The sequence below is a fragment of the Micropterus dolomieu genome, linkage group LG03 (assembly GCF_021292245.1).
Source record: "Micropterus dolomieu isolate WLL.071019.BEF.003 ecotype Adirondacks linkage group LG03, ASM2129224v1, whole genome shotgun sequence".
Classification (NCBI taxonomy): Eukaryota; Metazoa; Chordata; class Actinopteri; order Centrarchiformes; family Centrarchidae; genus Micropterus; species Micropterus dolomieu.
In genome coordinates, this window is record NC_060152.1 from 15,765,099 (window position 1) to 15,775,943 (window position 10,845).

The 10,845-nt window shown below is 40.4% G+C and overlaps 1 protein-coding gene across 2 annotated transcripts in view; it reads right to left on the reverse strand.

Moving 5' to 3' along the window:
- Positions 1–765: 765 nt before the first annotated feature.
- Positions 766–10,845, reverse strand: part of rorc (RAR-related orphan receptor C) — a 19,928-nt gene continuing 9,848 nt past the window's right edge. Inside the window, exons 3-12 of one of the 2 annotated variants that reach the window (XM_046045983.1) lie at positions 6,665–6,750; positions 5,499–5,640; positions 5,046–5,396; positions 4,829–4,930; positions 4,621–4,742; positions 4,009–4,141; positions 3,779–3,886; positions 3,540–3,650; positions 2,855–2,964; positions 766–2,731 (exon numbers count right to left, since the gene is read on the reverse strand). In XM_046045983.1, the coding sequence (XP_045901939.1) occupies positions 2,567–2,731; positions 2,855–2,964; positions 3,540–3,650; positions 3,779–3,886; positions 4,009–4,141; positions 4,621–4,742; positions 4,829–4,930; positions 5,046–5,396; positions 5,499–5,640; positions 6,665–6,750 (1,430 nt within the window). In that variant the 3' untranslated portion in view covers positions 766–2,566. Of the gene's footprint in view, positions 2,732–2,854; positions 2,965–3,539; positions 3,651–3,778; positions 3,887–4,008; positions 4,142–4,620; positions 4,743–4,828; positions 4,931–5,045; positions 5,397–5,498; positions 5,641–5,874; positions 5,899–6,664; positions 6,751–10,845 lie in introns of those variants that run through there. The other variant, XM_046045984.1, reaches the window with a different exon arrangement.

Below are 10,845 nucleotides of genomic sequence, written 5' to 3' on the forward strand. Positions count from 1 at the left end.
GCTCCCTGCCTACAGATTGGGCTACTCCATACTTACTGCTTCACCTCCACTCTCCTGCTCTCTCTCACTTGGCCCTATCACTTTGTCCCTCTGTTTTGCTATCACAGGCCTCCTCCTCTGCCTGGTAGAGGACACCACAGCTCCTTTACTCCTTCAAGTGCCTGTGCCTGCTCTACGCAGGGTACAGCAGCTAATGTTGAAGCTACTGCAGCCCCGGCAGCAAACATATCGGTTATTTTCGCGCATTTATTGGCAGCTGTCTGGTTTTTGGCCCCCAACACAAGAAACAGAGAGTAGAAATCACTGCATATAGAAAGTTTGATAAAAACACAACTAGTTCTCTAGCATGAGGCATGACTTTCCATAGAAATTCTTTGTGTGCTTTTTTTTTTTTGTGTGTATGTACCACATCCAGTTGACTCACAATTTGCTTAGCAACCTTTTCAGTCTATGACAACACAATGACAACTTTCCACTACAGGAGTTTGCTGGGCCATTCACAATGACTAATATTTCCTTCGTGTTTAATGCTGCAGCCACAACTCTAAATTATGGTGCACGGACTGTGCCTGAATGTCCTTCAATATGCTAATGAAAATGATAAATGCTGCTTATCTCTTCAGAGCTCCAGTATGTCTGCTATGTATAAACTGTTTTTGTTGAGTTAAGGTTTTTCTTATTATACCATAACAGGATGTTGCATGTCTCAATCACACAACTAATTATTGTACACCCTTTTAACACAAATAATAAAAAGTTACCACATTTTCTTGGCGTCACAGCCTCTGTTGTTTATTAGAAGATTTATATGGAATTATCTTCATTATGCTCTCAGTCGTTTCAGGAATAGTGAGGACTACATCCGGACATACAATACTTAATGCTTAAACCCCTCATCATTTCCTCATTACTCATGGATTTGTTCAAAGATACGTAGAGAAAACAAACATATGCAAGTTAATCTGGGGGAAAAAAGGAGAAGTTTGCACATAGAGGATGAGACTTCTACTGTGTCTCCACATTTTTAATTGTATATTTGTTTCTACATTTAATGCAACATCTTTTCAAAGGTCAAAAGATATAAAAGCCTTTCAGGTTGTATTCAAACACAAAAGGAGAACACTTTAGAGGTACTGCTGCTTTGTAGCACTGAGCCAGTCTAAGGAGAAACATTTCTCTACAGCAACATACAGATGCAAAGCGAAGAGGCAGGCTGTCTCTTGGTTTTGGGGTGTGCTTAGAAAACTTAGAAAATGTAAATGACACATTCAGCTCTAATTGGACAGTTGGTTTCTGAGGTTTTCAAAATTTGGAAAGCAAGCTCTCCAGAACCACAGAAGACAGAAGACTTTGTACTGGATGAGACGGGTTTTACAAAATGTGAAATGTTCCAATTGTTCATGTTTTGTAGAGAATACTTGAAATCGCCTTCAAATATATTGTATATTCCAACAAGGATGTTGAGCAATCAATCTGCGACATCTTCTGTGTGCAGCCTATTTTGCAGGATCCCGAAAGACTGAGAGACAGAATACTTCTGGCTAGTTTGGGAACAACTGGTTATCACTCCAGACCATCAGAACCTATTGCCTCTCCGAGTCTCAAGCACATGCACATTAAAGCAATGCTGCAGCCAAAATCTATTTTTGAGGCAGAAACTGAGTAGGAGCAGGAGGATCTAATTCAAGCAAACTAACATGCGCACTTGCTCACAACCTCAACAGGATTTTGCATGAGGAGTAAAGAAGCAGAGTACCTCCTTAACTATATTTAAGTAAAAATATGAACTTTGGGGACATAGCTAGCAGATAAATAGACAGTGGAAAAGTGGATTGTGTAATGTAGATTATGTTATAAAACCAGGCCAACATAACAGTATTGTGTACATTTGATAATTATTTTGATTGGTTGATGTTGTTACTTTGCTGGTGGAATGTGGGAAGAGGCATGATACGTTTCTTGTTGTTTTTAGCCCCGCCTGCACATTTGTTGTTACTGTATGATTCTGACCTTGTGTCTTAACCTGTTAGAATGGAAATAAACAAACAATGGAGTCATTTATGAATCCAAGCTAATTGAAACTGGTGGCATTCACAAAGAGACAAACTCTTTAAAGTCACCTCTATGGCTCAGCTCAGTATTTTATACTTTTTGGGCGGACTACCATTTTAAGTTTCAGTTGACTTAATGACGCCTCTTTGAATCACCATGTCTGAACTGTAACACACAGTAACTGTAACTAGACAGAATCCCAATAGCACGTCCTCAGAGAAAAGTAACCCTGTACCCCACTGACAATGCAGTATCAAAGAACAACAAAACACACGTTTCCCTGGAATAATCAAAATAGTTTTAAGCTATCAAAATACTGAAATTTATGTTTGACACAATCTACCAAAAAAGCTCTGCTGGAAGTCATAAAATACTTAACACACTACAAATAATTGTGCCTTCCTCAATTATTTTCATTTTTAGAAAAATAGATTCTGTCAGGAAGTAATAATGAGACTTCAAATATGTGTGTGGGTATGTGTACGACTGTGTCTTTGCATATTCTAGTGAATCATCAGTGAGTGGTCCCCGGCAGCAGCTCCGCCTCAGAGGCGAACAGCTCCTTGTAGAGCGGAGGAAACAGAGAGTGAGCAGTGAGCGGGTAACGCTGACTGAACCATCGCAGCTTCTCCATGTGCATGCTGCACAGTGTACGCAACACTGCCATCTTCTGGTACAGCTGCAGGGAGGACACAGACACGTTAAGCTCTTCTACCACAGCGGGGGGAGACACAGGATAGTGTGTTTGTTTTTTATTCAGAAGACTAAAGAGAAAGCATCTGCTCAGTGCTGAGACACATACCTTTTGCATTAGACTTTCTTGGTTGTCTCTGTGTAGAATGTGTGTGAGTCCAAACTCCACGCTTCTTTGCACTCGCTGGACCCTACCTCTATCCTCCAGACATGGACGATCTGCACAGAAAAACAAAAAAAAGGAAAGAAGGATTTATTTTTAAAATGGGTTTGGCCTTACCATAGAATCAAATCACTCTACTTATGTGTGAATAGTCTTAGTTCACTAAGTGGGCTGTAATTATTACCATATCTATTCGCAGCTACTTGGAGGGGCAGAGAGGCTAATGGTGTGGGAATGAATGAATGAAACCACAGGGGAAAATGTGATGGAAACAATGCTAAAACTAAGGGTGACATTTACTTGTCAACCAGTTAACTGATATTTGTCTACTGAAAGCTGAGAAGTGTCTTTAAAAAGGCAAATATTTCAGGGATTGTTTGAGCATGAAAATGAAGGGTTTTTACAAATTGAGATATTTAGCTAGAGGTAATAAAAACATGTCAGTCATCAGCTACTTTGGATTAAAATGAATAAACTGTGCTTTCAAAATATTAACTTTTTTATCTGAAAGATGACCGTAATGCACTGACAAGATTTAGCCATAAGGTAAATTAAATAAAATGGATATTGCCTGTTCCTACATTTTTAAAACTGAGAAGTATATCATAATTGAGACGGGAGTTGATTTTACCTGTGTTGATCAGCACCAGAGCACTGAAGAGAGCGAGCTGGTGCTCTGTGAGCTTTAGAGCACACATACCATGAGCAAAGTCAAACACCGATGTGATCAAATCACCACATGCTGCAAGAAAAGAAACCACAAAGCACTGATAAACCTCCATATTTATTACAAGTTGTGTTCATTGCACAAATGGTTTCAGAGCTGCCTCTGTGCTCCAGGTAAGGAGCAATGTGTAGAGAAATCCTTACCCAAAGACTTGAAGACTTCAACTCCAGCAAATTTCCCATCAAAGAAGACAGTGTTGTTCTCTGTGTTGAAGAACCGACTCATCCTGACCAGAACCACCTCCATGGAGCCTGGTGAAGAGGAAAGACAAGGGATCCGTTTAAAGCAGCGGAAAGAGAGATTAAATGCAAATAATTTTAGATTGTGATTGAAGGTGACGGTGCCTTCTTGTTAAGTGACAGCTGAAACCCACCAGTCTTTAGGAGAGCAATCTGGTCGTTCTGGCTGAGCATACGGAAACCTGGGATGTGTTTTGCAAACTCCACCACATACTGCACAGCATCAGTCAGTCGGATGGCACAGTGCTGCCACATCTCATCCACTGACTGGGAGTGAAAGTGAGGCGGAGAAAAAGAGTTTGTAGGACAGGTTATTTTTAATATCAGAAGTCCTTTGGCAAGATAATTTAACTCAACACAAAAAGACTCAAATTTAAACACATCCCACATAAACTCATCCTCATTGTCCCCAACCTTTGAGTCTAATGTTGTGTCTTCTAATTTAGCATACCAAGTTTCTGCATTATGTTAACTCTTTATTTACTGTGATTACATATTATAGCATTTGTGCTGCTGAAAAGCATTTTGGATGATGAACAAATTCATTAACTTTAACTTGAGCATAGGCTTCCCATGTGATCAAAGAGGGAAAAGAAGAGGGGGGGTGTATCAAACAAGTTTTCAAAAGTAGTCTCAAGTCATCTTAAATGACACATTCTGTTTTCAGACTGCTTGAATAAGGTCACACAAATGCAAGAGGATGACTGAAAACCAAAAGAAACAGTCATCAGGTTGGCATACTGTACTTTGCTCTGGTAGGCTTGGATTTCCTCTCTGCTGAACAGTTTCCATCTGAGAGCCTGAAGCTCCTCCGCTCTGTACTGGCTGGTCTCCCTGTGGGAACGCACAATGCTGGCACAAAGCTCATCTGAAAAACAAAAAAAGAAACTCTTATGAACATTGAAAATACAATGCACTTACATACCCATACAGACCACTGCGCTGTTTGCTCACCTATATTTCTCAAAGAGTGAGGATAGAGGCTGTAAGGATCCTCCAGATGGTTGTAGGGATGAATCCCCATCAGTTCGTGAGATGGCTGTCTGGACTCAAATCCTGACATGAGGAAGAGAGATGACAAATAAGGAATAAGCAGAGGATGATGAAGGGAACTCCATAAAGTGGAGGATGTAAACACACACACACACACACACACACACGAGTGCCTCACCTCTTATGTTGGGGTGTCCGCTGTTGTCCCCCCTCCCCTGGGATCTCGATGTGGGAGACACACCGGAGCCTCGGTAGATCATACCTGACACCTGCGACTCGTTCGGGGAGCACACCAGGTAGGGATGAACATCAGCGGTGTAGGGCAGCAGGTCTGCCTCCCCGGTAAAGGAGTAGGTCATGGGCTGAAGAAGCTGTGGGGAGCGATCTTGACGGGCCTTGGTGGGGTAGGACAAGACTGACTGGGCATCTACCTGAAGCTGCTGCTGTTGTTGCTGCTGCTGCCGGTGCCTCTCCACTTCAGCGATCAGAGAGTCCCGTTGACGTTTGGACATTCGTCCAAACTTTACCGCTGAGGAGGACAAATAACGAACACACGGAAATAAACAAATGCTGTGAACGAAGAATATAATTTGTCTGTCTGCCTGTCAACGTGGGTGTGTTTGTGTCTCACCATCTCTGCTCATGCCCTGTGCCAAGCACTTCTGCAGACGGCAGTGTTGGCAGCGGTTGCGGCTGGCCCGGTCGATCTGACAATTACTCTGCCTGGAGCAGGAGTAGGATACAGTAGGCAGCTGGCTGCGCCGGAAAAAACCCTTAGGGGTGGATACCGCATGGTTAACAGAGCCCAACACAAACGTGATTTGAGGCAGATACCAATATTGATATTCAATACTTATATAACATATAACATACATAATAGTATATCAGCCGATTATGTTTTTGTTTTTTTTACACAAATACATAACATAGCCTCCTGAGACCCGGAAGAAAAAAGGCTTTTATATTTTGATTTCAAACATGATATTTCTATAAATTTGATAATTTACCTCTCTTAGGGCCATAGAAACTGCTTGCTGTGATTCCTGCCTTTTTGAAAAGACAGAACATTTGCTCTGTTGGCCACACCCCCATTTATTTGACATCATTAGAAAGTCCAGGATGTGCTCTTTACAGTACATTAGGACTCAAACAGGCTATGCATGGTGTTTGAAATAGCGTCCTCAGTACCACATCCCCCATATAGGACAAAAATTAATTGTCAGGTCTCAGGAGGATAGGCAAACATTTTTGAGAAGGATTCCTTAAATTCGTTTGAAAAATAAACTTGCCAGTGTTCTCTGATGAGCACACAGTGTGACAGTGTCTCTAAATTATCCCAGACATATCTTGTACATTTCTGTGCTCACATTTCTTGTTTTGTATCAGCTGAAATATACTACGCTGATCCCAACAAATCTGCAATATTGGCTCATATATCGGTCTAGCTGTTAAAGGAATAGCTCAGCATTTTGCTTTTTTAGATGAAAAGATTGATACTATTCTCTTATTTGTATTCAGTTCAGTTCAGTATGAAATCAAACAAGATATATTGTGTTAATTTGTGAGCTTTAGAGGTGCTAGTAGGAGGGTCTTTTACTTTTGGACACAGCAAAGCTAGCTGTCTCCCCGTTTCTGTTCTGTTTTTATGCTAAGATAAGCCAACAAGCTGCTAGCTGTAGCATCATATTGAATAGACAGACATGAAAATAGTATCCATTTCCTCGTCTAACTCTCTGCAAGAGACCAAAGCATATTTCTCAAGATGTTAAACTGCCCCTTTAATAGTACTCATCTCACCTTGCAGCCCTCGCAAGTGATGACTCCATAATGCACTCCAGAGGACTTATCACCGCAGATCTTGCATGGGATAACTTCAATCTGGGCTGCACAAACATAGAAACACAAGCAGTTATGTTAACATTTTCAGATGCAGCCCTCCTTAACCTTATATCTACACAGGTGCCACTTCACAGTCACTAAAAGAACGGTAACACGCAAACACTTGCATGCAAGCAAACGAAGTGAATCACTGGCAATCCATGACATTAAGAAATATAACTATCATTCATGCAATGGAAAAGGTCTCAAAGACCTAAAATGTCAATCTGACCAAATAACTAGTGCGTACTGAAGAAAACATAGCATGCAACTAGACATAAAATATGCCAACAAGATGACACAGCATATTTTCACCCACAGAAGTAAACTGGAAAGTGATTCCCACTGTGAGAAATTAAGTTGATGCTGTACTTCCCCTTAAACATCTATCAATGTTGTGTGACCAGATTAAACCAAAGGTATTTTCCTCTCAAACACCTCCTGCCTTAAAAATAATGAACTAAATAACATCAAATAGGACGTGGAGAGAGTCTTCTGAGGACGTGGAATATTTGCAAATGGAGAAAGGCGGAGAATATGAAGGTGTCAACCTCAGAATCCTTTCAAGTGGTTGAGTAGCTTCTCTTTCACTCTGACTGTCCCTCTTTCATGTAATTTCTTTCTTTGTGAATCCTTCTCTGTCTCGCTCATAAAGGACACAGCTGCCAGTAATGCACTCTCTCTCCTTCATCATTGCCAGTAACGGCCACCCCTCCCCACCTCCCCCCATGCCCCTGTAAACTCTCACACACCCCTCAGTCTTTTTGATTGGTGGCTATTTTGTTCAGATTCAGATGTCAGTTGATTTATTGTCTTGTTGAGAATGAACAGTTTCATGGTATGTCTGAAAAATGAAATTGCTAAAAATGATGTATAAATCACATTACTGAACATATTTATAATAGCATTGAATGATGATACACATTAAGGAAGCAGAACAGTATTCCTCCCTTTTGTTTAACACCAAATAACTTCATTCTCATTTTATCTATTCCTGTCATCTTCTGTCTTCCTTCCACAACTGCACTGAAGTTGTGATTGTAGTCTGCCCAGGACGAGCTCTTACGTCTGCGAGTTGATGCTTATATACAGTAGTATTTGTGTTTCCGTGCATAACTGTGTCAGATTTTTGCACGAGTGTGTGTTAGTGTGTCAGTGTGTGGCCTCTTTATCTGGTGCCACAGGGATCACCTGAAAGCTCCAGAGGAGGACGGCCGGTCTGAAGTAAAAAAGTAACCTTTTTTTTTTTATACGCAGACGTACAGTAGAGCACAAGCATGACTGATGAAGCAGAAACACTCACTGCACAACTGACGAGATTTCTCCTGCTACAAAGTGACTGAGTCACCATGAAAAGGATTAGGAGTATTTCATAAATTCAACAAGATTCTGACCATGTAAAAGACAACTCGATGATTTGGTTCAGATAAACCACTCAACAGAAAAATTTCTCTACAAGCTGAATATGGGTGGTGATGGCGCATAGATGAGATGCTTGCCTTTGGTGTGGGAGACCTGGGTTCAATTCCCACTATGAACCATCCACCATTGTGTCCCTGAGCAAGACACTTATCCCCTCGTTGCTCCAGTGGCATGCGACCTCTGACATATACAGCAGTTGTAAGTCGCTTTGGATAAAAGCGTCAGCTAAATGTAATGAATATCTTTTCTTAAGTAGTAAAATAAAAGAACTAAGCTGTGACTATATTTCTGTCGGCAGTGAATAATAGGCAGAGAGAACATGAGTGGTCTCGGTTGTTTTTTTTTTTCGCTATTTCAGTTCTGATTGTCAACCTCAAACAACAGGAAATCCACTGTGACCCACAACCTTTCACATTTCATACTCGCACACACACACACTAACACACACAGCAATCACATGTACTGCTCCTCCAACAACTTTCCATGCTATCATAGATCTGATCATTCTCAACAAAATTTACATGGCAACGTAAACACACATTATCACATTATTTATCTAAAGCAGCGTCAACTTAAATCATGACTTCTTTTTTGATGCCAAACTAAAAAAAAAAAAAAGTATAAATACACCCGCAAAACAGTGTCCACAATCTGCCTTTGATGGCCCGGGCGTAACAAGACACCAGTATCTGTGGAAATTAACTTGACAGCAGATAAACACTGAGGAATCTACAATCACCAAATCACCAGCTAGTGTGAGGTTTGTTTTTGTCTCACCTGGTTATCTCCAGCCACAGGCCCAGGCCAATCAAACCCAGCATCTCCTGGTGTGTGTGTGTGTGTGTGTGTGTGTGTGTGTGTGTGTGTGTGTGTGTGTGTGTGTGTGTGTGTGTGTGTGTGTGTGTGTGTGAGAGAGAGAGAGAGAGATACAAATACTGAAAAAGAACTAAACCACCTTAAAATTCTAGTTCCTTTTTCAGTGACCAAAAAGCGGTTCTGTTTAGCAACACAATATGGCTGAAAAACTTTTTTAGAACATTAACATTACGTAAGTGCACTTAACGTAAGTATGTTAACAATATTAACATGTACGTTAAGTACAACCTTATTGAATGTAAAATCGCACTTTTTTACTGCCTAATACTGGTTTGCCCGCATGCAGCAGGGCTGCTCAACAGCTCAGCATAACCCAATTACAAAGGGTTGTGGATTAAAAGGCAATTTTTACTGTAGATCTTATGTGCTCAATGCTCAATCAATAAAATAAACAATAATTTTGCTTTCAACTATGGCCTATCCAAGTCACACTAATTACATTATGTCTTGATTTGCGATATCTCTTGACAAACCATCAACGTTTCACATTTCCACTGCGCTCCAGTGACAGCGTACACTGTGAAATCAACCCTGAACACACCACACAAGACTGCATTAAAATATTCATACTGAGGTGAGATCACTTAAGAAAAACAACCAATCCAGTCGATTCCAATGGTTCATCCTAAAATCAGTGCATTATGTGCTAGATGATGTTAAGAAGTGAAGAGGTTTGAGTACAGTAGATGTGCAGTGATGGAAATATTCTGGTTTGTCGGTCAAAATAAAAGAGTGCCACCTCCCACGCTTCCGCATACAAAATATGCCAAGACACTGTTACACAGAGATGGACTCATTTCAATCAGTTATCAATGACTTACACGCTCCCGCTTAAATAGCACATCTGTCAGTGTCATCGTACAAACAATGGAAGCTTTGTGTATAACAGCAAATAGAAATCATAAAACATTCACAGGTTTCTCATAAGTGTTACGACTTCCTTCTCAACGCTGAACGAATTACTACATCTAGGCTTTCTAATATGACACATGACGCTGAACAAGTGTGAAGAGGCGCAAAAGAGTCTATAATAATATGTATCACCTCAAATGTACGAGAGCCAAATACCAAAAAAAACTACCATACGCGAAGAAGTGAGTAAATCATAAGAAAAAAGTAAAAACTGAATGTTTGATCTCTGGATTTCAACCTAAACAGAGTTTATTTCAGTACTCTTAACACTTTTGCGAGTGTGTGTCTGTTTGTGTGGGTGGTGGTGCTGGTGGTGGTGGGGCGGACGGACGGACGATTCAGATTGCCACTCTCAACTTGTTACTCTGCCTAAAATCACCAGTCAGCAGTTTTTTCTTTGTACTGTAAACGGACAAAAACCTCGTCTTTCCTCTGACGGAAGCTTACCTTTGTACACACGCAAGCAAGAGTGCAAACAAAGTTTGTATACACATCTCACACACAAACACACACACAGACTAACAAACAGATGGTTAATCTTGCACAAACACGCAGACTGTTAATCAATCACAAGTTCTCAAATCATGTATTATTAAACCCAAGATACCAGGATTTTACACATGATCATTTTATTCATCTACTTACGAAATATGATCTTAAATGATTTCATTATTATTTTTAGTAATAAAGAAAATATTGTTTATGTTTATGTCACAATTCATTGTAATTCATATAAGTTATACTATATTTTTATTTAGTCTCTTGCTGAGGCAAACATTTTTAACATTTCAGCAGTTTTTTCCATTTAAAAGATTGTGCATCAATTGAGTACTAACCGCACTGCATTTTCAATTGTGTAAAAATGAAAGGGGGGGGGGGGGGGGGGGGGG